At 44.5% G+C, this 25,883-nt stretch overlaps 1 protein-coding gene and 1 long non-coding RNA gene across 2 annotated transcripts; one reads left to right on the forward strand and one right to left on the reverse strand.

Moving 5' to 3' along the window:
* Positions 1-31: 31 nt before the first annotated feature.
* LOC124202036 (collagen alpha-2(IV) chain-like) lies at positions 32-25,174 on the forward strand. The gene is made up of 25 exons (XM_046598336.1): positions 32-497; positions 605-656; positions 14,509-14,646; positions 16,854-17,096; positions 17,162-17,386; positions 17,482-17,670; positions 17,743-17,859; positions 17,945-18,109; positions 18,170-18,377; positions 18,446-18,540; positions 18,632-19,012; positions 19,112-19,487; positions 19,562-19,683; positions 19,760-19,922; positions 19,986-20,225; positions 20,290-20,325; positions 20,399-20,524; positions 20,629-20,843; positions 20,909-21,599; positions 21,665-22,246; positions 22,322-22,491; positions 22,610-22,811; positions 22,884-23,055; positions 23,149-23,263; positions 23,339-25,174. Exons 1-25 carry the CDS (start codon positions 427-429, stop codon positions 23,594-23,596), a joined length of 5,352 nt encoding a protein of 1,783 aa, XP_046454292.1. The 5' UTR covers positions 32-426; the 3' UTR covers positions 23,597-25,174.
* On the reverse strand, positions 15,771-16,485 carry LOC124202335. Its single transcript, XR_006878050.1, has 3 exons — positions 16,259-16,485; positions 16,046-16,162; positions 15,771-15,816 (listed from the first exon to the last, which is right to left on the reverse strand). It is a non-coding gene; the product is annotated as an uncharacterized LOC124202335 (long non-coding RNA).
* Positions 25,175-25,883: the final 709 nt, after the last annotated feature.

Raw genomic sequence — 25,883 nt, forward strand, 5'->3', positions numbered from 1 at the left:
GGTGGCCAAGATTCTGGAGGTTTTGGAACACTCTCATCGGTTACTCAGGAGTCTTTTAGTGGGGAAGACGCGTGTCGGAGTCTCCCTGCGCGTCCAAGAGAAAAACAGTCGAGAAGCAGCAGCAGCATTACCTCACTCGGAGGAGACCAATATTTTTCTTAGCGCTAAAAGTCAAAGTTGTTAGTGTGATACAAATTTTTTGAGTTCGTTAAGGACAGTCGCATGGCCAGTTGAATCTAACGTACAGACACAGTGACGTTGTTATAGTTGTTGCACACCCCAAAGCGGAAGAAACCCAAATAGTGACTTGGGTTTCTTCATTTTGTGTTCCTTTTTCTGGTTCCAAAGAAGAAGAAGAAAAAAAAGTCTGACCCGTTGACATTGAGCAGTTCGCCACCGACAGAAAGTCCATCCTCATCCCCAGCGATGGCGGGCCGGCGAGCGGCGAGCCAACATCCCATGGTCCGACCCATGGTCCGATGGAAGCGCTACCAATGGTGAGTCCAACCTGCGCATATTATTTCCACTTTGCGCTACTTCTATAGTCTCGCTAAGAAAAGTCCACTGATACATTTTCTTGGATTTGTTGTGAACTTGTTTGCAGGGTTATCGCTATCATCGTCTTGGGTGCCATCATTGTCAGCAATAATGCCCAGGTAAGGCAGTTTTCTACCTTATTAGTTTCCGCTTTTTCCATTGACGTGGCGCTAATTTTTGTCTTCAATAAAAAAAGAGGACAAACTTTCGATCATTCCTTGTCCAAAATGACGGAAGGATTTGAAAGTTTATTTTTTGGTTCGAGATTGAGATCGAGCGGGAAGTTTGCATTGCTCAGATTAAGCTTCATAATATTTGACAAGAAAAGATGATTTTCTGTATCGACACTTAACAGACAAGGACATTCAGGCGCCGGATGTGGTAATTTGATTACGAGAGTCCCGCGTTCATGTCTATATTTCGAGAGACAAGAAGTGCATCAACACTAATAATAATTTAAAAAAAAAAGAGAGAAAATAAGGCAGAAAGAACAATCTAGAAGGATGTTAAGAGGACAGATGGGCCCGACGTGTTGGCCGATAGCTGGTCTAGGTCAACGCGATTTCATTCCAACATGACCCTTGATGCTGTGATGTGTGACTTGTTTCTTTTCTCCGACAACCTTTTCTTGTAATAGTTACAAGCCTTATGACTCTCGTCAGCTCTTGTGAGATATTTCTCGCGTGTTTTGCTTCTCTCGCTCGCCCAGCGCTGCTGCGTCTCTCTGTTTCTCGTTCCTTCTCCCTTGTCAGACTTGTTGGATGCTATCGATCCTCCGGGAACGGTTTCGATTACACGCGCGCCTTTCACGCATCGGGAGGCCAAAGTTCAAGATGAAATGTTGGGTCGGCAGACGAAACGCCCACCGCCAACTTGGTTATAGCAGCCGAGTTTCTTGTCGTTTTCAATTTGTTCCAGTGCCACATTTTGAAACCCAGTCTGCCATCGCACTATCAAAGGGCCATCTATTCGCTTTATTTTGTCTTGTTCGTCGCTCGTCGCTCCAGCAGCCGATTTCCAAATCTTTCGGCACGCCATTCGTTTCTCGCTAATCCGACGTCTTTTTTTTTTTCTTTTTCAAAACACCCGCCAATTATAGACAATACCACGAAAACAAAAACAAGAGTAGTGATGTCATAGTAAATTTTTCGTCGGCAAAAGAAAAAAGCCTATATCGCCAAGGCCGGGCTTGCAAGTGAAGCAGCGATTGCTCAGTTCACTTTGACGATGAAATTCGATCCCGTTTGGCCCACCCTCGCTGCCTGACTTGTGTCCTGTGCTGGCATGAAAGCTGCGGACGGACCCAGGAAAAAAAAAGCACCCAAATCTACTTCATGAGACTCTAAAACGTTGGAGAAATATAGAAAAGGTCTCGACTTTCTGAGTTATTTTCTTGGCTTTCCATTTTGTCTCGCTCATACTCTCTCCGTTTACGAGCGTCTGTGTCCCGTTTGTGGGTCCCCTTTTTGCGCTCGCCGTTTCACCTCGTCGAAGAAAAACCAACAAGTAGAAAAGCGAATGCGGCAAATGGCAATGAATATTATAGTAAAAGAATATTACTTGATGGCAATGGATAGCCAAACGTATTTGATGAGTCTGAGGAGTCTGTGCGGAGTAACCAGCCTATCGGTTGCACAGCGAGCCCAAAACCTATCCGGTCCTTATTAGTTGTTGTGAAGACAAATTGAGCGGTGGGAATGCTGCTAGAGCTGCTGCCGGGCGGTTTGGGCCTTTTGCTTGTCACCGGAGACGTCAGTCACAAGAACCCAGTTAAGGGAGAAAGAGTGAAGGAGGGGTGGAAAGGGGTGGAGGGTAATTTCAGAAATTGGTTTTGTCGAATTCTTTTCACGTGACGCGCTAGTCGACTTTTTGAATAGTTAAGGGATATATACTTCGTCGTTAAGAATAACCAAGCCGTTTTCCAGCGGCCCAGCAGCAGCATATATAAGTCGGAGTACGAATGACACTCCTGTCTGACATTGAGTGAAATTTTCAAGTGGGACTTTATGGATTTGTCGTCGCCAGTGGTCCGTCTCTACATGGCGGAAAATATAAGTGTCTGAAATGAGCTCATCTTCCTCGTGTTGTTGGCCAACCTTCAATCTTCGCTTCATCGGCCTGGTGTAAGTCCGTCTTTCCAGAGGGGAAGGAGGAGGGTGTTGTGTTTTTCTCGTGCCAATATTGACACTAAGTTTGTAGTATTTGACAAAACAGTCATATGCCAAAAGGAGCCTAGTCAGGCGATGAGATATGCTCTGGGAAAAAAAGGGCGGCAAGAAAAGACATTTCCGAAAAAATAAAAAAAAAACTGGGGAATCATAAAGAAAAAAGAACTGCGCTAGCCAACAGGAGAACTGGAAGAAAAAAAGGAAAATAATAAAAAAAAAAGACCGCTTGAACAAATATCAAGCCCTTCCCCGTTTGCCGTGCTAAAAGTTTTGTCTTACGTCAAAACAAGCATTGACAGAGAACAAGGGTAATCAGACGGAAAACTACCAAACAAATAAAGAAACAACCGCCCAGGGTGGCGCTGCCCAATCGGCAATCTTTTTTCGCAAGTCAAGTCTTCAAAAACCTTATTCGCTCTTTCCCGATTTTCTGTACGTCCGTCTTGTTAATGATAAAATCAATAGAGTTGATTTTGTTCTGAAAAAAAAAAAGAAATTTCTGCTTAATTTGCCTTCCTCGTTTGACGTCAATTCTCTTTCGCCCGATGAAAAAGATTGTGGCGTTGGTTTAAACTGACCGTTCTTATCTCCACATCTGACAGACGACACGGGGATTTGTTCATTCAATCATTCCTACCGATTAGTTCATTTATCTCCCAGTTTTTTTAGTTCAATGATTCCCCCCAGAATTAGAACGAACTGTTTTTTTTATTTCCCCCTATCTTTCCCCTTCTCGTGCGAACCAGCCGAAGGCGTCTCTCATCGTCGAGATTTTCTTTTTTGGGTTGTTCACTCGGCCGGAGCGTGACCTCTTCACCTGTTGGAGAAACAAGAAAAATCAAACCAATCTACAGTGTATACAACAAGAAAATTAAATTAAAAAGAAAAAAGAACCTCAAGCAGTGTGGTGGGATATATTTTCCTCGTGCCGTGATCTCTTATCTTGTTCTTTAATTCTTTTCGAGCGCCCCATCTCCTTCTTCTTCTTCTTTCTCCTCTTCTTTTTCAATACTTTCTACTCGAGCTTCAACCCGTTTCACACCCTCGGTCGTCAGCCAGCGGCTACATTGAAAACCTATAGACACCTTGACGGTCTTGGCTCTATTGAAAATGAACCGGCAAAACTTATGACTTTGTTAGGTTTTACCTGATTTCGAAATCAGAACATTGCACGACACTCAAAAAAGAGAAATTTCACTTAGAACCCCACGTCGGACATGTTTGCGACGACAAACATGTCCGAATTCTTCAGATTGAACAGGAAATTGCGCAAAGCGGCAAAATCTTGAAGCGCGGTTGATTGAATTCAAATTTCCCTCCATATGTTATAGGTATCTCATTACGCATGTGCCGAGTTGCTGCGTGATATGTTCTCGCTTTCTCTTTCGTTCGTTTGTTGCTCTTTTATTTTCTCTCCATTTTTTCGGGGTTGTTGTTGTCTTATTCTTTTTTTTTTGTTTTCTTCCATTGTTTTTCTCTCGGAGAAAAACGGGGTCCCCCCTATCCCTTCCATCCTCATCACGACTGGCAAGTCTCCTTCTAGTTGGGCACACCAGCGGTAATGCTAGACCCGTTCCCAAAAGTGAGAGAGAATGAGAGAGAGAGAGAGGCAAGACAGAGAGGGCCTTATCAACACGTCAGCCAAGATAGAGCTAAGGAAATGGGGAAAAAAAGAAAGAGCATCCAGGAATTCCATTGGAAGCGCTCGAGAGGAATCGGAGGGATTGGTATCGGCTGTTTGAGTCGTGACGACAGGTGTTCCATCCTCCCGTGACCGACCAACCGAAGCTCTCGACTGGGTTGCAGCCGCACAAGATTTTCGGCTAGAATAACACAACGACTCAGAGTCTCAAGAGGAATTATACAAAACAAGAAAAGAACAAACATCCCAAAAGTCGTAGAGTCATCAGAGCCTATATATATAAATATAATGTATACATTGCCCGCCTGTGTGTGTGTGTGTGTGTGTGTGTGGGTATTGATTGCATGATGCGGCCAGTGCTGCGATGAGATTGTTTTACGGAAGCCTTGACAGCAACTGACTCTTCGATTCTTTGGAAACTTTGTACCACCGCCAGTGGTTTCTGCTGGACATGTTGACTGTGAATGTTTCACTTGATGGAAAATGCACAGAACGAATTCAAAAAATCTTAAAACTTAAAAACCAAATCGCACGTTGCCATCACACCGCGCAAGTTTTAACAATCGGGTTTCATCTTTTCAGAGAGTCGCGCTCGAAACCCACACAATAGAAATGTAAACGAAAAAAGAGTTGAGAATAAAACGCCGTGCTGCGCAGCACAGGCCGCAGCCATTAATTGTTGGATCTCGTTTTTTCGTGATCCTTCCTCTCAGCAATTTCGGACGGTTAGGCCCATTTTCCGTGTAAACTTTAATTACCCACAACCCCCTTTTCTTCCTACCTACTTTTCCCAAAATTTCTGAATAGACTGTAGGCGACGTAGTATATAGTTACAGAGAGTATAGAAAAAAAGACGAATTCGTCTTAGACTCTTAGACTTTTCTCGCCGAGGGGGGAGGAAAAATAACAAAAATATTTTGGTTGGAAAAAAAAAAGATGGTAGAAACAATTTGTAGTTTGTTTTAGCCGAGTCACGGTGTCGAAAAGAGCACATGGTTTTCATATTTATACATCCTTCGTCCACCGCACGGATGACTTGAGTTAACATCGTATACGCATTTTTATTCTCTTTACTCTTCAGCTGTTGGTTAGAAGTTGCTTTCACGCCTTGTCCGCATGGGGGTTTTACGCCGTGTCAAATAGCGCAGAACTAGACGTATTCAGGTTGAAATTCAAATGAATCGTTGAATAATGGGGAGGCTAAAAGAATAAACGTTTGCTAATGAACAGTGATGTCTGAAAGACCGACCTCTAGGTGTTATTGGCAATCCATTTGGTCTAGCCGTTCGGCTTCCCTTGATTCCGAAAATATTCACACGTTGTGTGCGTGCGTCGATGGGAGGGGATGTGCTGATTGGCGATGAATCATCGCCACTCGCTAAATGCGGACTGTTGAATGCACAAATGTCAAAAGGGACAGAAAGCCATTCAGCTGCCCGCCCCACACCATAGGCGCATTATTTATATGTGCACGCGAGCACGCATATACACGCAGACGCATTCGAAGAGGTTGTTGTTGTTCTTTAAAAATAGCGCAGGCGAGCTCCGAGCGGCTCCGAGGTGTTCCGGGGCCCGAGCGAGACCCGCTGTCTGCTCTCACAACCCGCTCAACGCAAACGGGAAAAGAAAACGAAATAATCATAAAAGTAGAAAGAAGCCCAATCTCGGGACTGGGACACTCTCCGACTATGCGCTAGATCCCTGCTGGGGGGTTCTGAAAGAAAGTTGGAAGTGAAGACAAGCAAAGACAATCAGCTTCCTATTTAGAGCCACACCAGCAGCAGATAAAAGCGCAATAAGGAAGCTGAAAGAAGAGCTGGCCAGCGAGCTGCGGGCAAAAGCTAGCACTCGATTTTTGGTTTTGTTTTTGTTTTTCCAAAACGTGATTGCACCGTCAGATGAAAACTATGCAGCTATAGGCAAACCCACCACCCAACCGCCACCCCCAAAAATGCCCGGCCGTCTCTACCTCTAAGTCTCTGGGCTGGTGTTGATCAGTGCCAGCTCGCTGGACGCTCTATTCTTCTCCTTCTTTCTTATTTTGGTTAATGTTGAAAGTTTTGTTTTGTTTTTTCTGGAAAGAAAAAAAAAAACGAAGTGCTCAAGCCGGGGTGAGAACAAACAAACAAGCCTGAAATTTTTCTCATTTTCTTCCAGCCAAGAGAGCCATGGCAGGGCCTGCTGGCAGACCCAAAACTATGCTGGCCGAAATGTTGGCCCTGTCGTCGACCCGGCCGTTCAACTTCCCTTTAAGAAAATAGAAATCCTAAATAAAATGGGAATAGGCGTTTACATTGAGCTCATTAGTGGTCGGCTCACTAGGCTTTCTTAGTCTCGTCCAGCAGCCGGCCATCAGTCGTGAGAGGAGGTCTCACTGATGTGCAGCGTTGGGACAGCATATGCAAACACATCGCCTTGTGTGTGTGTCGGGGTCGAATGATTGGCGCCACCGCCGTGCAATCGATGCCGCATGTTATGGAGAACGTTCCAAAGTTTGTCTCTTTTCCAGTCAGCTGGCTTCCGCACAGCAGCAGTGACAGCAAAGACTCTTTTCAAAAAGAGTGGCCCTCCGAGTAGCCGCCCGCCACCACCAGCGGCCTTATCGCCTCGATATCGGATGTTACACGACGGGCGAGAGATGACGAAACAAAAACGCAGCAGCAAAAGGAGGAGAAGAAGACGACAAATAGAAGGAAATCAAAAAAAGAAGAAGACGAACATGAAGAACAACATGGAGACAGAAAAACGTCGAGTGTGTTTGCTTATGTATAGAAGAAGAAGTTGGGACGTGGCTCATAGAGAATTTTGGTACGTCGTCATGCGATCCGACGACCCAGTTTATTCCAGTGGGTGGCGGCTGCTGTTTGATGGCCATGGCTCCGATGTTCAGAAGCTCAGCTCAGCGGTGGCCCGACGACCTCTGACCCCGCCGACTTGGCTGCCCTGTTGATGGAGTCGTTTTTCCCTAGCTTTTTTCTTCTTCTTCTTTCTGGTTTTCCCGCAGACGTGGCGTGTAAACACCGCCCATCATCAGCACCATCTGAAAGACCCTTGTTTTATTTTTTTCTCCTTTCCAAAAATGAAATGAAATAAAAACCTCTCCTCATCTTCTCTATACAGTCGTCGAGTCCGTTCAATATCCGTCCGATGAGGTTCATTAAAATAACATTCCGTCAGCTCGACGGGTGAATGGCCGTGCTCGTGAGCACGGGCTCTACCGATATTCTTATCCGGACCCAGAAGAGTAATGGGCCGATAACCGTTTTATGCTTCGTTTCTCTTTCTAGTCGTCATTTCCATTCAACCCTGTAGCGCGGTAGAGACTGTATTTTTAAAAAGGAAGACTATACATATTGCATACATTAAATTCAGGAAAAGAAATCCCGACGTGACCCGCAGTACGCGTTGAATTACTGAATTACTTCCAGACGTGAATTCCACTTTGGATCACGCACCATCACCTGTTTTTAGCTTGACTTTTTGTTTTCTCTTCTCGCAAGTCAACGTAGGAATAGGAATATCAAGCACTCTCGCACCCCATAACATAAACAATAGGGAGAGGGAAGTTTCGAGTGACTCGAGGGTCGGGAGCGGAAGGTGCCGGCGTGAATATACGCCACACATTATTATAATATAATTTTGAACAAGAAAAAAGAAAGAAAAAAAAACAACAACAACGAATAGACGAAAGATCCTGCGCCCAGATCTGTCGACTTTGAGATTTTCTCGGTTCCTCTCGTTCTCTGGGTCCAAGGCATTTTTCTGGTGTCTTGATTTGAAATGTTCCATGACTTCCAACTCAACCGAATCGAGAGGAAGATTGAACGCGATCTTTTTCGAAACTCTTAAGACACATATTGGGGTTTGGGGATGGAGACGAATAAAGCCGATAGGGACGACGACGAAGAGAGAAGAAGAATCTCCTTTCGTTTGAAACATCGTTTTTTTTTTTTTTTTTTTGTTTCTTTCTTTCTTTTGTTTTTGTGGCTTGTTACTCGAACTCAATCAAGATTCCGTGATCCAGGCCAGCCACGAAAAACGACAGAGAGACAGGGAGGGTTTTTGTTTGGGGGGGTTGGCTATTGAGAGGGGTCTCTGGCGTGCTGGCCGTATAGTGGCAGCTCCCAGCACTGCCAACAGCTAGCTCACTACGTCTCGAGACATGCACACGTAATCAGATCCTGTCACTGATTCCGTCCATCCTTACCGAGACTGAGACTGAGACAAAAAAACAAAAACAAAAAAAGAAATGTCCAAAGAAAATGTAAATTTTAACAAATGATGAAGGAGAGCCGAATATTTCGTCGTCTTGACAACGTCTGTTATAACTTTCTCGTCGTTTGGCATTATTGTCTCAAATTCGATTTCTCCTTGTGTGTTTTTTTCTACCCGTCCCGTTTTTGGTTGTAACTTGTTTTTGATTCCCTCCTAACATCTTTTTTTTTTGCTGACTGTGGTCATTAAAGAAATGTCCAAGGCGAAAGAAGCGAAATTAAAGTCTATAAGGTCACGTCACCGTCTGACAGGAAGTTTATCCTACATAAATAATAAATCAAATCAAAAATAGTCCAAAAAGAAGGGAAAGAAAATAATAATAATGCGTCGAAGGAGATAAATCGTCGTCAAGTTGAAAAGAGACCGACGATTTGATAAGAGCCATTCTGAAAAAAAAAAACCCAGCAAACAAACAAACAAACAACCGAGAGGATATGTAGACATCCCAATTCATGCCTTCTTCTCGAAAATACATCGATAAGCGATGCATATAAGCCAAGCAGCCAGCGAAATCCGAACTGGTTTTACCGCTGTTTGGTCTATATGACGACAACTAGACTTTCAGACTTTTACTTATTTTATCACTTATTTTTCTACTAATAAAATTTCCGAATTCGTGTTATTTTTTCTTCTTCTTTTTTTGCCGGAGAAATGTATAGTGCGCATAGCCATTAGTGAAGCGGCGAGCAGCTTTTTACTCGGCAATCTCTCAAAGTTGAATAGGCTATCGGGCAGCTGGATCGCCAACCGACCATACAAGTTTTTTTTTTCAGTTGTCGTATTGAACTGCTTACATGTGGCGATGTCGATCGCCACCGCCGCTACTGTGTCGGATGTTTACACGCGGGATGAATCGCTGGAGCGGGAATATAAGTCGGGAGCGGCTCGAAGCACGCGTGTATACAAACAGAAGAAGGCAAATGCCACAGGGAACTACAGGGAGAGGGGGGAATGACGACGACGACGACGAGGTATAAGATGGAAAAAAGGAACGAAATGACTGGAATCTATTTATACGTCCCTCCGCGTTCCGTCGTTCTATCTCTGGGTCGTCCTCTTTTTTCGCCCGTCTCTGCCTCTTCTTAGTACACATCTAACATGTACATCTCTTTTTTTCCCTTTTTTTTTGGTGGCCCTTCCCTTTTCGAGAATCTTCTTCTTTTACTTGTGGTTGGCCCAGCGCTATCGAAACCAAAGTGGGAAAGTCCACCACATGCGCACGGTTCTTTAAACGCAGAGGGTACGGCCAAATGTCTGCGTGCACGTACACTGCTTACTTCGTCTGGAATGTCACCGATCTCGCCATGCAGCATCTCTTCTTCACACCCGCAGCAAGACATTCTGACAGTCCAAACAATGCATCCATCAGCCGAGATTCGATATTATACGCTTGGCGTTTGGGACCCTTGGCAATGACCAGTGCCCAACTGTGCATAGGGGAGAGACCTTTACCTGGAATCTATACTACTTCGTGTCTCTCCATCTCTTGGAAAGCTTCTCATTGAGAAGGATAGAAGCCACTCTGTCTCTCTTTCTTTCAACCTCTGCCATAGTCTAAATAGAGATGGTCGAGTGCAGTAGAAGGGAGATCGCAGTCATGAATGATCTGGTCTGTGCTCGGTGACTGTGTTTATATACGATAACGGACACGAAGAAGAACCGAGACACAGGCGGAGGAAGAAGAAGTAAATGCTTGAGTGGTGTGTACATTATATTAGGACTATTTCGGAGAACCCCGCCGAAAGGAATCCCAAGCAAAAACCCCAAACGAAAGAGCAGAAGGAAACGAGAATGTCGAGGAGAGAAAGGGACCAGGAGGGGAAGAAGTCAGGAAGAGGAAGTGACTGGTGGAAGTCGTCCATCGTCCGGCATGCACAGCCACAGCGAACTCCAAAGAGTTGAATAAATATTTGTCTCTACGGTTTCGGCCTTTTTTATTTGACTTATTTTGTTTCTTCTTCTTTTTTTTTGTTTTATGGCGTGTGCAAGAAAGGGACAGAGAGAGAGAGAGAGAGAGAACGGACGCCGCAATGGGCCCTTGAGAAATAAATAGGAGACAAATGAAAGATATCCTCCACAAGAAGACGGGAGAAATATTGCCAGCGGAGGCGATACGTAAACAACAGTCGACGCTATAGCTAACAACGACTATACACATGTATATTTATATACACGCACGGTATAGAGTGGATAGGGGGGAGAGTCAAGACTCGAAAACTTTTTTTCCTTTTCTTATTTCTTTATCCCTTGGCCTTTTTTTCTCGTCTCTCCTTATTTTAATTTTATGTCTTTAATACGTTCGTCGAAGCTGGTTTGTGTGTGTTTGCCTTTCGATGGCTGGCGCAGACCCGAGAGGGGCCTTTCCCTGGTTTCCCTGCGAAAATTATTACGACCCATCTATATCCCTAGCCACCTCTTGTCTTGTGCGGACTCTTTTCTCACGGGGATGGCGCGATCCGCTCTCTGTTGTAGTTCATCCTCGGCAGGTCTTCTTCTGTGTGGCCTTCTGTGTTATCTTTGCACGGGTCTTCTACTTAGTCTCTCGGCCCGTTCGTTTGAATAGAAACTTAGAATGACGGCGCAAACGTGGAGATATTCCGGCCCTCACAGCACACACTGACACCTCACAGTGCTCAGACCCGACTTCATACTCAACAGGGCCTGTGTAGCCGGAGTCGCAATGTTGAATGTGTCGGAAGGCAATAAAAAAAATCGAGAGAAGAAGGAGGAGGCTATAGGGTTAAGGGAAAAGGAGGGAACTAAATAGAATTCTGAGCCTCCTAAAGTCACGACTGGGTGAAACACTACCTGGCAGCATTCACAACTTTTTTGAATTTGGGATACTCTTCTCTAGTTTCCTCTCTCCCGAGTCCTGTCTGTATACTCTAAGATCTCGATGACACCTTCTAATAAACAAGAAATGTTTGGTTCCATTGAAGAAAGAAAAAAAAAGAGAAAAACTGACGAAAAATGGAGAATAAAGAAGAAGAAAAAATTATGGAAAATGTTGTCCCCGAGAGTAATACAGGCGCTGTATAGTCTTGTGCGCGATGATGGGAGAGATAACCCAAAATAGCTAAAAAAAGAAGCCGAGAGATCATAAACACCGAAAGCGCATTAGAAAAAGGAGAGAAAGAAAGTCACATGGAAAGGTCGAAACGATGAGAGTCACACGGCGGAGCAAATGGTTTCCAGCAGTATATATACCACCCGTTTGCTGCACATCGCGCACAACTTGTACAGCAGTGACTATATTTACACACACACATACTCGAAGACAAACTGGTATAGACTGTGGGTAGTTATGGGTCTGGCTGGCGTGTACAACTTATTATATTTCTATTGGTTTGTCGCGAGTGTGCACGAGACAACATCCGGATTTTCCGTCTCGTTACTCACAGCACCAGCAAAGTCGGGGGTGAAAACGAATAACGATTCCGAGGTCTGAACGGAACTGTATACATACGTAATACTGCCACACTCTGTCGTTCTCCCTCTACATATACATGTTCTGCGGAGATTTTGAATTCAAAATAAAAATGACGAAAGAAAAACAGTCGTGGCGGAGTCATTGGTTAGAACGGGGGAAATGAAGAAAACAACCAGGTGCGTGGTATAAATATCTAGGCAGCATGCGCACTGTTTTCTCTCGTTTCGTTTCGTGTCTCTGGAACCTTCTCTCATCCTCCATGAATGGAGATATCTATTTCCGAAGGAAAAAAGGAGAAGATGGATCGCTATTGTGAGGACTTCGAGGGCTGAGATAGACACCAGACAGAAACTGGTAGGCCAATATAAGGGAGGAGGAAAGAGGAGGAGCACAGTGTCACTTCATTGACGGGGACATAACATAGAGAAGCGCATTCACAACAAGAGGAACGAAAGTTGAAATCTGTAATGTGAGGGCGAGCACTGTTGCTTCATCTCACCCAACATGTTGAGGCCAAAATCGAGTGCCCACCAGCATAAAAGTAAAAACGTTCAGATTCTTGGAAGGAGCTGGCTGGAAAACAAAATTTTGGGACGAATTAAACACATCATTGCTCACTTTCTCTTTGAATGTAGCTGTACAATTAATCCATCAGCGCATTCCTCACAAATCCCACGACCCATTGTAATAATCGAATCGCCAATTGTACAAACGAACGAAACCTGCAACCGTATGATTTACGACTTACTGTCATCTTATTCTTCCAGTCTTTTCTGTGTTTTTTTGTTTTTTTCCTTTTCTTCGTTTTGTTATTTTCAAGTTAATCGATTTGTCGACACGAGAACCATGTCGTGTCGCCGCCGCCGGAAAATAGGAACAAGTAGAAAGATTTGCCGAGAGTTTAGGGGGTGAAATGCATTCAAAGATCATCAATTATACGCTGCTGGATGTGCGAAGAGGCTGGACTGCTGAAACTTTCATTTGTAATAGAATGAACCGGCGGAAGGTCACAGTCGTCCAGCCCGGCAAGATTGTCCTACCAGCCTTTGCAGCAGCATTTGACTGACCCCCCTCCTCCCTCTATAACCAGTCATCCGGCAAGCGACCCGAGAGATAAATGATAATTCTGTGCGACCGCTTTGTTCACAGATGTTCACACTTATAAAACCACAAATCTATCGAACACGATTTTTAAGGGGGGTTGTTCTTTTTTCTATTTCCATTTATTTCCCACCGAAAAGGTGAATAACTGAATATGTTCGATTGTTCAGTGTTCACGTTAGTGCTTTTATAATGGTGCTAGGACAAAAGAATAGAATTTTGGATTTTCTATTTAGTCCTTAAATGGAAAGAACGGGATGTCGATAAAAGAAATGAATGGATTTATGACGCTAAGTTGTTTGTCACCTGTGACTTGTGAGACGAGTGTTAGGATACGAGATGCTGCCTTCATCAGCTTAAAATGTTGAAAAAAAGAGATAAAAAACCCGAAGCGTTTGTCGGAACCTCTTTAGAGATTTACAGAGAGAGCACGCTGAACAAATTATGCATGATTAATTTTTTGTTGTTACTAGAGAATTTTATCAACGGGACATTTCCATTATTTAAGAAACCACTAAAGAAACTGAACCGGTTATTTGTTTATCTTTCTTTATGTTGAGCAAAGTTTCTCAATTATTTTGGAAAAAAAAGGTGCCGAAAGAAATCGTCCAAATGAGGCCAAAAGGAAAGGATTCAAGGAAACCAGTCAAAATTCAGTTAAGCTTATTACAATGTATACGTGGGTCAGGCGGCATGTCGCTTGTGGTGGGCTTTTAGTGCAAAAAAGCGGAAGAAGAAAGAAAAGGAAGTGAATAGTCCGGAATAGTCGCAAATAACGATGACGTTGTGGCTGCGACAGCCGCGCGCGCCAGCCGCTGTCAAAAGCCCTCGTCGTCTTTTGAATAAGACACGTTTTCTGTCTCGTTCTTATACTATTTTGCGCGTCTCTCCACTTTCTGAATAGTATCCAGCACTTGTCCCTACATATACACCATTTTCCGAGACAGGGGAAAAAAAAGAAAAAGAGACTGGAAAAAAGGCAACCGTAAAAGAAATTAACACAGAGATCCGAGAAAATACTTGCATGGGCAAGAGGAGAAATAAGAGAGAGAGAGAGAGAGTGACAGTGAGAGGAGGGGACCGAAAAGGCTTTGTCGCATCTGTTTCAGCTGCCTTTGATGGCGTCTCTTTTCTTTGAGCATTTCAAAAATATACCGTCATAACGACAGGAAACAGGCACAGCCATATAACTGTGTGTGATGCCCCCCCCCCCTGGCTCCTGTATTTATCCAAGATATATAGCGTATACAATTTGCCTGTTTTAATTGCCTATACTGATGCACTGATTGTCTTGTTTTTACTTTGCAACCTTCACTGTAATTCATTTTCTTGATTGATTCTTTTTTTTCCTACAGCAATTCAATTCCAGTTCTTATGGCGGGCTCTACGGACGGACTGACGACGACAAGACTTACATGGCGCCTAAAGCTGGAGACTGCGGTGGATGCAGCTCACCTTGCACTCCGAAATGCGTGGCTGAAAAAGGATCGCGGGTAGGTTGCCTAAACAAAAGCATCATTACTAGACCATTTGACTCGTCTATTACCTCGTAAAAACGCGTCTCAATTACTAGCCCTTGTAATTTTGCGCTAGGCAGACCACCTTTGAACTGCAGTCGAGTCCCGTTATACATTACATTTCGTTCCTCATTAAAGTCCTTTTTTGAAATACCGACACAAAGAAGAGAAAGCGAACGAAGAACTCGTATCCCGCATGAGAATGTTGCTATTCGTTCTCTTTTTCCATTTCTTTTTTTTTGATTTGACAAGTAGAAGATGAAAGCTCTAATATGACTGCTGGTATACATAAACGTAATGATCGTCCCGAAAAGAAAAGTTAGTTTGTCTTCTAATCGACGTCACTCAGCTTAGCATGTTATTGGTTCGTAAACGCCTCGGCTCGGCTTGATGAGAACGCCAGCCAAGACAAACTGTTTATATCCCAACGTTTAAAGCAACAAAGCAAGCGAATCAACGCAAAAACAGGATCGCGTCAACACACATCTAACCAAAGCTATATTTTTTACACCTCCAAAAACGCTCAGTAGCGGTGTGCTTTAAGTTGTTGGGTATCCTTATAGAATTTTCCGTTTAAACACGATCAACCAGGAAGTGCCGGTGTGGCGGCAAAACCGTCTTGGTGGGAAAAAATTGTTCAAGTTGCACGTTACTTCAAGTGTATCAAGTTAGAATATTTCGGAATTTGATTTTTTTACCCACAGACAAGGTAGCGAGGTAAAAAAACAGGCCCGATCTGTGCAGTGGTTCTACACGTGAGCTATTTAATAACCCCGACTGAGAAAAACAAAAACGACAAGAGAGAAAATAGTTCCAGTCAAAGGCCTAGCTCAGGAAATCGTACTCCGCATCGATTTATGATAAACGCCACTCAATAGTCAGAAAGGAAAGACAGAAATGAATTGTTCCTACCTTTGAGCCTGGGAAATACAGCCAGGCATCCACAAGTGCTCCATCCATCCACAGAGAAGTTGATGCTGAAGCAAGAAGTTGAATCCACCAGGAGGGATAGGTAAAAGGGAGTCCTCGTGAATACACCCACATTCACATGGGCGTACACGAGGACAGAAAAAAGAGAGAAAATTGAAGAAATCATTAACTCGGTCGATACTGGTAGTTTCTCCAATTAAACCGGATGCTGTTTATCTAAATAAAAAATTTCACAATGAGTTTTTTACGACAAAAAATATTTACAGAAACAATGACAAGCAAGGAAAAGTTGAAAGTGAGACAGTGGGTAAACCATACCCTAATTGTTAATCAACAGGAGAATTGCAGGTTTCCATGTAATACACTGTACATTTATGCAAGCCATGCGTCATTAAAAAATCTAGCAGGTTACATGCAGGTTAATAAAAGTTACAAAAATTATTACCTAAGTGATGATACTGTGATTGTTGCTGATGGCAGGAGGTCAAAAGTCAAATCGTATGACTGGAGGTCCAGCACAAGGAAAACTTTGCTGTAACGATGGCTGGCTCAGGCCCCAAATCTGCACAGAGAAAAAAGTTACATATATAGTGCAAACAAACTGCCATGCATCGACAAGGGGATAAATAATGATAGCATGAAGTAGCAATTCACAAACTTTGAACAAGTTTAACTCTTCAATTTAAGCTCCCATAGTCATCTCATTTTTATTCCTAGTCTTTACCTGACAAACAGCATGGAGTGGAGAGCATGCTGCGACAATAAAGTTGACATGACGATGACTACATTTTTGTGATTTTATTTCGTGCATCAACGTCCCAAAAAGTGATCGTTTCGTTTTTATTTGAAATCTTTTTATTTGTCTCCTCTCTCCTTCTTTTTCGAAACTTGTAAACGAAAACGAAAAAAAAAAAATTTGCAGACGACGATAATCTTTTAATTAGCAATACTTAAGATATCGATTAGAATTTATTAAAAATCGATCCCCCCATTCAAATTGCAAATTCCGAACCGCCAAAAACAAAAAAAAACGGTTTAATTACGCATAGCGGTATATAGGCTTACCAGTAAATGGCTAAAGCGTGGAACTGCTCTTATCTGCTCTTGTTTCTTGTTACTAATACCAGCAAAGCCTTTAATCTAGCCTTAGATTTTAAGATATACAAAAGGCAAGAATGTTTGTTTCACGTTTTATTTGACAGCCACAAATAATCCTTGCTGGATTCCAATCACGCATTCTTTTCAACATTTAGGGACCGCCAGGAGTACCCGGTAATCCTGGCCCTACTGGATTACCCGGATTCCAAGGTATGGAGGGTTTGGAAGGACCCAAAGGTGATAAAGGTGAACCTGGACCACAAGGACCTCGAGGGCCGAAAGGCGACCGTGGTAAAATGGGTATGCCGGGTTTCCCTGGTATCAACGGGATTCCTGGTATCCAAGGTCCACCAGGGCCACCCGGCATGAACGGCATGGACGGTTGCAACGGAACTGATGTAAGTATTTTTTAATTCGTATTTTATGCATTTTCTGACATCTTTTTACGGTGGAATTTGAAAAGGGAGCTCCTGGAGGAATGGGAATGGTTGGCGATCCTGGACCTCGTGGCTTGCCCGGTCTGCCTGGTGGAAAGGGAGAGAAAGGTGAGCCGGCTCAAGCTCCATTTCCCGGTAGCAAAGGACAAAAAGGTGAACCTGGACTGGATGGTGTTCGCGGACCCGCTGGATTCCCTGGCCCGGCTGGTTTGACGGGTGGCAAAGGCAACAAAGGCGAACGTGGTTTACCGGTAAGATACACCTTCCCCCGCCAACATCCTAATCTCGAATGATTTTGTTAAATATTTTACTGTTTTTTTTATGTTATTTTTTTGTACAAAATCAGGGATTGGCGGGTAAAGAAGGATTGCAAGGAGACAAAGGTCTGCCAGGAATCTGTCGTGAGAGTGGCAGAGGCGACAAGGGTGAAGCTGGACCCAAAGGCGATTCTTGTTTAGGGGGTAATGAATTTGAAGGAAAGGGCAACGTAACATACATAGGACCGAAAGGAGAGAAGGGTATGCTCGGCATGAAGGTAAACCTAACAAGTCAATTCAAGCTCAATCTTTTTAGCAGCTTAGTTTAATTCAATTTTTTTATTCAATAGGGTGATAAGGGTGACTTTGGGCCCGAAGGTCAACCCGGCTTTATCGGTGATGCTGGCTCAAAAGGAGATCTAGGAATGAAGGGTGAAAAAGGATTACCTGGACCGGCTGGCCCTCGAGTAAGTTTTTTAAACCTTTTTTTTCATTCACATTCAGTATGCGATCACAAAAAGCACATTCTAACTGTGTTGTTTCGTCATACAGGGTAAAGACGGATTCCCCGGACCTCCAGGACCAACCGGACAGAAAGGTGACAGGGGTAACGACGGTTTGGATGGACTTCCCGGTCGACCCGGCCCTAAAGGTGACGGCGGATTATCTGGAATTCCTGGTCTGCCCGGTTTGAGAGGACCACCTGGAGCCCCAGGAGTAAGTCTTAGCCGTCACCATAATTAATTTGAAAATTCAATATCTTAATATTTTGTGAAGGGAGGCAAAGGTGTTCCTGGACCCCCAGGCCCTGCCGGACCGCGTGGATTCCCAGGCCCTCCTGGTGGTAACGGTATTGACGGTCTTCCCGGCGATCCTGGTCCCAGAGGAAGTCAAGGTCCTCCTGGTGGTGCTGGCAGTCCTGGATTACCTGGAGCTGAAGGACCCGCTGGTGACAAGGGTGACAAAGGAGACGGTGGACTAGCGGGTAATTTTGAATCTCTGCAGTATTGTAAACATAAAAACACCTTCATTGCATTCCTGAATTATTTTAAGGCTATCCGGGTGAGCCTGGACTTCAGGGTCCACCCGGATCTCCCGGTCTTCCTGGCCTGATGGGTCCTCCTGGTGAAAAAGGAATTTCGATCGTGGTAAGTTATTGAAAAATGCGACATTTACTGATTGAGTTTGAATTTGCGATTGTTGAATTTTCGAAACCATTTTTCCCATAATTTGTGATAGGGCCCGAAAGGACTGGACGGACTTCCAGGACGTGACGGTTTGCCTGGTTTGAAGGGTGAACGCGGTTATCAGGGAATTCGCGGACCTCCTGGAGATGCTATTGACGGTATTCCTGGTACACCAGGATACCCCGGAATCAAAGGAGACAAGGGTCGTGACGGCATTCCTGGAACTCCTGGCCTACCAGGGTTCAATGGGGAGAAGGGTGACGCTGGAGTCTGCTTTGCCTGTAGCCCAGGCATTAAAGGTGACAGAGGAGACCGGGGATTGAACGGTGTCAATGGTCCACCTGGTCAACGTGGTGCCCCTGGCGAACGTGGGTATCCCGGACAGCCGGGTGACGATGGTCTTCTCGGTCCACCTGGTTTACCTGGTCTCGAGGTTAGCATAATGAATTTTCGCATGTTTTGTTCGGTCTAACTATCTTTACGTTGCCATATCATGACTATTTTCATTGTTAATAATTACTTAATACCTTAGGGTCGGTCTGGTGAGCCTGGACAGCCAGGACCCAAAGGTCAAAAGGGAGAAGTCACTATTATTCCGGATATTCTGGCACGAGGACCACCAGGTGACAAAGGAGATCGAGGTGAATACGGCCGACCCGGTCCACTGGGTCCTCCTGGTTTACGTGGACCTCCTGGACAACCTGGTCTCTCTGGTTTCCCTGGAATGAAAGGCGACAAGGGCCAAATTGGTTTCCCTGGATTAGACGGTACTCCAGGCACACCAGGTCTTTCTGGTATACCCGGCGAAAAGGGCGCATCCATTAAGGGTGAGCCTGGACGTGATGGACAAAACGGTGCCAAAGGTGATTCTGGTTTTGAAGGCCAGAAAGGCGCAAAAGGAGAACAAGGTACGAAAATTGTATTTTTGTATACCAACGATTTTAATTGTGTTTTTTATAATTCACATAATTTCTCTTTACAGCCCAATGTCTCGACGATCTTGTACTTCTCAAAGGATTGCAAGGACAAAAAGGAGAAAAGGGCGATATGGGCTTGAAAGGTGAAGGGGGTATGAAGGGTGAACCAGGACTGGAGGGTCTCAGGGTCAGTTGGAAAAAGACATTTAATTTTTCACTTTTTTTATTGAGAATTGACCTTTTTTTAATGTGCAACAATTCAGGGATCGATGGGAGAAAAAGGTGACATCGGTCCTACAGGACTTCCAGGTCCGCGCGGACCACCAGGTCAACGTGGTGACAAAGGCGCTTTAGGCCCCATGGGATTCCCCGGTGAAGATGGACCTCCCGGCAATCCCGGAAATTCAGGCTTACCTGGCATGAAAGGTTCAGTTTTGTACTTCATTTTAGCATGTTATCTCAAATTCTAAATCAATCTTCCATGTGCAGGCGGAAAGGGTGAATCTGGAATCCCTGGAATAGGAAGACCCGGACAGCCAGGCTTGATCGGCGAACAAGGAGAGAAAGGATTACCTGGACTACCAGGCAAGCCCGGAGCTCAAGGACCTTCTGGCCCTGGCGGTTTCCCCGGAGAAAAGGGTGACCGTGGAGTGGCAGGATTGGATGGCCTTCCTGGACCCAGAGGAGACAAGGGAGATTCAGGACCACCTGGACCGGCTGGGCCACCTGGTTATACAAATAACAATATATTAGATGATGATTAGTATTATTATTGTTATTATTATCAATGCAGGATTTGCTGGACCACCTGGTCGGGATGGCGGCAAAGGTACAAATAGTTTACCAGATATAGTTATCTTTTAGTTGACTCATCTGCAAATAACCATGAATATATCTCGCAGGCGAACCAGGCCTTCAAGGAGAAGCCGGACGACCAGGTTTACCGGGATTCCCAGGATTCAAAGGAGATCTTGGAATTGAAGGTGGCGTTGGTGCACAAGGCTTACCTGGACTTCCTGGACAACCAGGTAAAATAATGTTACACCACGTTTATATCAAGATTGTAATTTGACCTGCTTATTAATGCAACAAATCTCAATCACATTTTGCTGTTTTTTTTACTGACGATTAGGTTTGAACGGCCTGCCGGGAACTCCTGGTGCCAAAGGTGATCGAGGACCATCCGGTCTTTCGGGTCTACCGGGTGACGCTGGTCTTCCTGGTCTTGACGGACGCAAGGGCGACATGGGTATGAAAGGTGACCGTGGTAATCCCGGTCTAGATGGACTTCCCGGTAACCCCGGAATTGGAGGCGAAAAGGGAGACGTTGGACCTGCAGGTCTTTCTGTAGGTTAATCATAAATTGATCATTTGAGAATGGTACACTAAAATTACTGTTGCATGCAATATAGGGATTCAAAGGTGAACCAGGATTCACCGCTGACAAAGGACAGAAAGGCGAACCTGGAATACCTGGCATTCGAGGCGGTCCCGGCAATAATGGTTTGGACGGACGACCCGGCGAGAGAGGTGACAAGGGTGATCGCGTTGTGGGACTTCCAGGCCTTCCCGGCATCAAGGGAGACGCCGGCTCACCTGGATTGCCTGGTTTGGACGGCTTGCGTGGACCCAAGGGCAATGACGGTTTTGGTGGGTTCGCCGGCAGCAAGGGGGACAAAGGAGATCGTGGTATTTCTGGTGCTCCTGGATCTCCTGGTCTTGATGGTTTACCTGGAGCGCAAGGAGACTCTTGCATTCCTGGTGGACCCGGCCCGCAAGGCATGAAGGGCGACAAAGGAATTTCCGGTCTGCCCGGTATCGACGGCCTCAAGGGTGAACAAGGTTTGACGGGTCCTGAAGGCCAGCCTGGCTACAATGGACTTCCTGGTGCCAAAGGGGACCGTGGCTTCCCTGGCGAAGCCGGCCTACCTGGACCTCGTGGTGCTAAAGGTGATCTCGGTGTCCCAGGCTTCCCTGGCATTCAAGGTCCAAAAGGTAATCCAGGTCTCGACGGGCTTTCCGGGAGAACTGGGGAAAAGGGAGATCGTGGTCTTCCTGGACCTACTGGTGCTTCTGGTTTGGATGGTTTGAAGGGCATGCAAGGTAAAAAAAAATCGCTTAGAATTACTGGAATACGCTGAATAATAATATCCGTCTTGTTCTTCAAGGCGAACCCGGAATTTCTGGACTTCAGGGTCCTCCCGGTCAGACAGTTAAGGGTGAAAAGGGACTGCCAGGTTTGAACGGCAAACAAGGCCGTGATGGTATTCCTGGCATTGCAGGCGAGAAGGGAGAAATTGGTTTCCCTGGTCTGCCTGGCAATCGCGGTCCGCCTGGTGCCAACGCTCCTCCCGGTCAGCAAGGTGACGTAGGTGAGCCGGGTCCGACCGGATCACCTGGTTTGTCTGGACGAGATGGACCTCCTGGTCGTCCAGGAATCGACGGCCTTCCCGGTGTGTCTGGACCGAAAGGAGATGTTGGACCACAAGGCCAGCCAGGTTACCCTGGTGAAAAAGGTGATCGTGGTAACAACGGTCTACCCGGACTGCCTGGACAATCTGGAATGAAGGGTGATCGTGGATTCGATGGCTTACCTGGTTTGCCCGGTCCAGCCGGTTTCTCAGGCGAGAAAGGTTTCCCTGGACCGGCCGGTCCAACCGGACCACAAGGTCTTGTCGGTATTAAAGGTGATCGAGGTAATCCTGGTCTTACACCTCCACCAGGACAAAAAGGAGACTCCGGTCTACCAGGTACGTTTATTTTTCATATAGTAAATCTTTTAAAAAAAAAACAAGGTTCTAAGCAGGATTTTTCTTTTAATTCAGGACAACCTGGACGCCCTGGAATGCCTGGTACTCCAGGCTTGGATGGCCAACCTGGAATTCAAGGCATCAAAGGAGATAAGGGAGGTAATGGCCGCGACGGGCAACCTGGCATTGCCGGACCAATCGGCCCTAAAGGAGATCGCGGATTGGAAGGGCGCCAGGGTCTACCTGTAAATAATCATTTTCCATTTCGATTGAACACATTTTAAAAATTGGAAAGATATCAATGAGATCTTATTATCGACCCATTATGATTTATTCGTGGTATTCTTTTCTCACTTTGAACAGGGCTACCCTGGAACTATCGGTGAAAAAGGAGATGCTGGACGCTCGTGCGAGCAGCCATCTGTTTTCCAGTCAGGTTTCTTGGTGGTGAAACACAGCCAGTCGACGACAGTTCCCTTCTGCGAGTCGGGTCAGGTTGAACTATGGAAGGGCTACAGTTTGCTCTATACTGAAGGCAACGAAAAAGCTCACAATCAAGATCTTGGTAAGACCTTCACGTTTTAATTAACTATTATAATTAGAATCCATTTATTATTATATCTATCATCGGTATTAGGATTCGCCGGCTCATGCGTCCAACGATTCAGTACGATGCCGTTCCTCTTCTGCGATGCCAACAACGTATGCAATTACGCCAGCCGTAACGATAAATCCTTCTGGCTCTCCACAAATGCCCCCATCCCCATGATGCCCGTTTCGGACGCCGCCATTCGGCCTTACATCTCTCGGTAATTGCCCTGGAACTATTTTCCATTTTTTTAACGCTGCTTTATCAACTAGGATAAGATCTCGGTAAACTAAAAATTGGTTTGTGCTCATAGGTGTGTTGTCTGCGAAGCTCCAACAAATGTCATCGCTGTCCACAGCCAGTCGATAAATATTCCAGAGTGTCCGCAAGGCTGGGGCGGTCTATGGATCGGATACAGTTTCGTCATGGTAACTCGGATATTTTTATTGCCATAAATATGCCCGGTTCATATACTAATATTTTCATCATCATTCCTCCTCTAGCACACGGCAGCCGGAGCGGAAGGTGGCGGTCAATCGCTCTCCAGTCCGGGCTCATGCCTGGAAGACTTCCGCGCCACACCGTTCATCGAGTGTAACGGTGCCCGTGGAACTTGCCACTATTTTGCAAACAAGTTGAGCTTCTGGCTGGCCACTGTCGAGGAGCAGACGCAGTTTGACCGACCTCAGAGCGAAACTCTAAAGGCCGGAAATCTGCGCTCGCGTGTCAGCCGCTGTCAAGTCTGTGCCAAGAATTCTTAAATTTCCCAACATAAAAATTTAAAAAAAAAAAACGAAGGCGAGAAATTGGTGGGAGTGAAGGAGGGAGACATCGATTCATCTTCATACCGTACTTTAACGTGGATCTTTCGGTGTTGTTATACAATGCCAGACGTTACCTGTATGCCTTTCTGATTGCCTCTTCTTATTTGGGTTACAGTAGTTTCACACCTCAATATTGCGCTCACTTATTGTCCGCATTTTTTCTTTTCATTTTTCAGTAACAACGAAATTCATTCAACAATGTGTCGCCACATAATTACTGACTATCACAATTGAAAGACCGTGTTTTTTTTTACATCTTTCTTTCCAGTCATTCCTTATTTTTTTATTATTTTATTTTTACTAAAGGCCTTTGTCAATAGTACTCATATGGGTTCTTTTTTATAATTCTGTGTTTCTTTCTCTGTGCGGTCGACAAACTTTCAGCGAAATGAGTTGGTGTTTTGATTATTTCGCTTGATTTCACGGATGTAACGTTGAGTTCTTCACCAGTCTTTCCCATTCTCCATTCTCCCCGCTGCAGCGCCTGCCAAAGCTAAGTCACCCTTTCACATCTATAGAACTGGTCGCAAGAATCACAATGTCTCGCTAACAACATCAGAAAGAAAGAAAAAAAAAGGAAACTGACAACAGATAACAACAAGAAAACAATCAAACCAAGGGCCATTTTTTTAATTATTATTTGGAAACTGACTTTGAAGAGAAGAAGGCAGATTAACATTATCCGCAGTGATTTATATACTACTTTGTTTCTCGTCTCCACTTTCGTTCAAACTGGTTCGTTATAAATCTAGGCGATCTGAAAACGAAGAGTACGCAGTGAGTAGGTGAAGTGAAATCGCGCGCAAAGAAACAGATAGCGAAGCACCAAAAGGGATTCTTTGATTGTTTTCTTGCTTGTTGTTTCCCAAAATCCAACGATTTCCCAGTACGTTTTTGAAATTCTTCTATTAAAGCTTATAGTAGTTGTGCCTATTTTTCTAGACAAGTGCAATTCAGTCACAAGCTAATTTTTTTTTTTCTGATTCTCTTCAATCAGGGTTTCTAAACAAACATTAAAAGAAAACAAAACATTTATTTGCATTTTTTGTTCCCGTATCACATTTACTTTCTTTCTTAAAAAATTTAAAATGATATGGAATTTTGTATTTTCAATTCATTTTATATTTTCCTCTCGAAGCGCTTTCTACTGACGCAACAATGCTGTGTTCATTTAATTTCGTGTTCAGCAGGTGTATAATATTTTTTTCGATGAAATGGAAAAATTCAATTTTTTTTAACATGACCCAATCATTTCAAGTTCCCCGCCCCGACGTCGCCCATCCGCACAATCCGCACAGTGCGATGAGAACGATGACCCCGTGTCCCTAGATTGACGACGAGCCACCACTTATGCCTTGTTGTGTCAACATTAATTAGATTTGTTTTGAAAAAAAAAAAACCTTCCTGGTTTGAAAATTTATGAATTCTTCACTGCCAGTTTTTAAAAGCTTCTGTTGAAATCCTTCCCTACTCAGTACTCTACAGCAAATAAATACATATACAATTCAGAAAAAATGTGTTGCGTTCATTCACTTGCAACTTATAAACTGTCCTTTGACGCAAAATGTTAATCCAACGTCTTTCAGCAAGGGATGAGACTGGCGTCATCAACACAGTGAATTAAATAAGAGAAAAAGAAAAACGTCCGACATTAAATTCGAATGGCATCTTCTTTGTTAACCAGTCGGTAAATTACAACCCCTCTCAAAACGGAGAAACAGGAAAAGGGCGAATTTCTTTAGCTTTAAAATTTGAAAATACTCAACCTAATAATAAGCCGGTATTGTAAGTCTGTAGAAGACCCATAAACAGCGAGAAAACATGACTTTGGCTTACTAGCTAGGGTTACTGTATCTTTTCCCGATCATAAACTTTCAGCTTTCTTTTTGCCTATCTTTCTGTTGGCTGCAAAGTTACTACAACGAAGACCAAACAGATTCCGTCGACAGCGGTCTAAAGACCCCAGCTCCAACAATGTCAAATTCAATTTTTTACACCGCCCTTACGGGTGGAGGACTCCTTTCGACGTGATTAGAAGGGGAGAAAATACATTCTCCCAGTACTGTCGTAAATTCTTTTCTGGGTTATGGTGCATAAGGTTATGGAAATAATAGTATAGACGTGTAGAACGCTTAAATCCCTTCGAATAGAAATTTTCCTACAAAACGTGGATGCGCACATCCATTTTCTAGGGCAGCGTTACTGATTACGGAATGGAATTCAA

Source organism: Daphnia pulex, chromosome 1 (assembly GCF_021134715.1).
Source record: "Daphnia pulex isolate KAP4 chromosome 1, ASM2113471v1".
NCBI classification, from domain to species: domain Eukaryota; kingdom Metazoa; phylum Arthropoda; class Branchiopoda; order Diplostraca; family Daphniidae; genus Daphnia; species Daphnia pulex.

Bases quoted from the DNA above. Each gene is read 5' to 3' on its own strand.
- LOC124202036 (XM_046598336.1), top strand. From the start codon at position 427: ATGGCGGGCCGGCGAGCGGCGAGCCAACATCCCATGGTCCGACCCATG. The intron at 17,387-17,481 runs GTAAGATACACC...GTACAAAATCAG, and splicing joins AAGGCGAACGTGGTTTACCG to GGATTGGCGGGTAAAGAAGG. The intron at 23,056-23,148 runs GTAATTGCCCTG...TTGTGCTCATAG, and splicing joins ATTCGGCCTTACATCTCTCG to GTGTGTTGTCTGCGAAGCTC.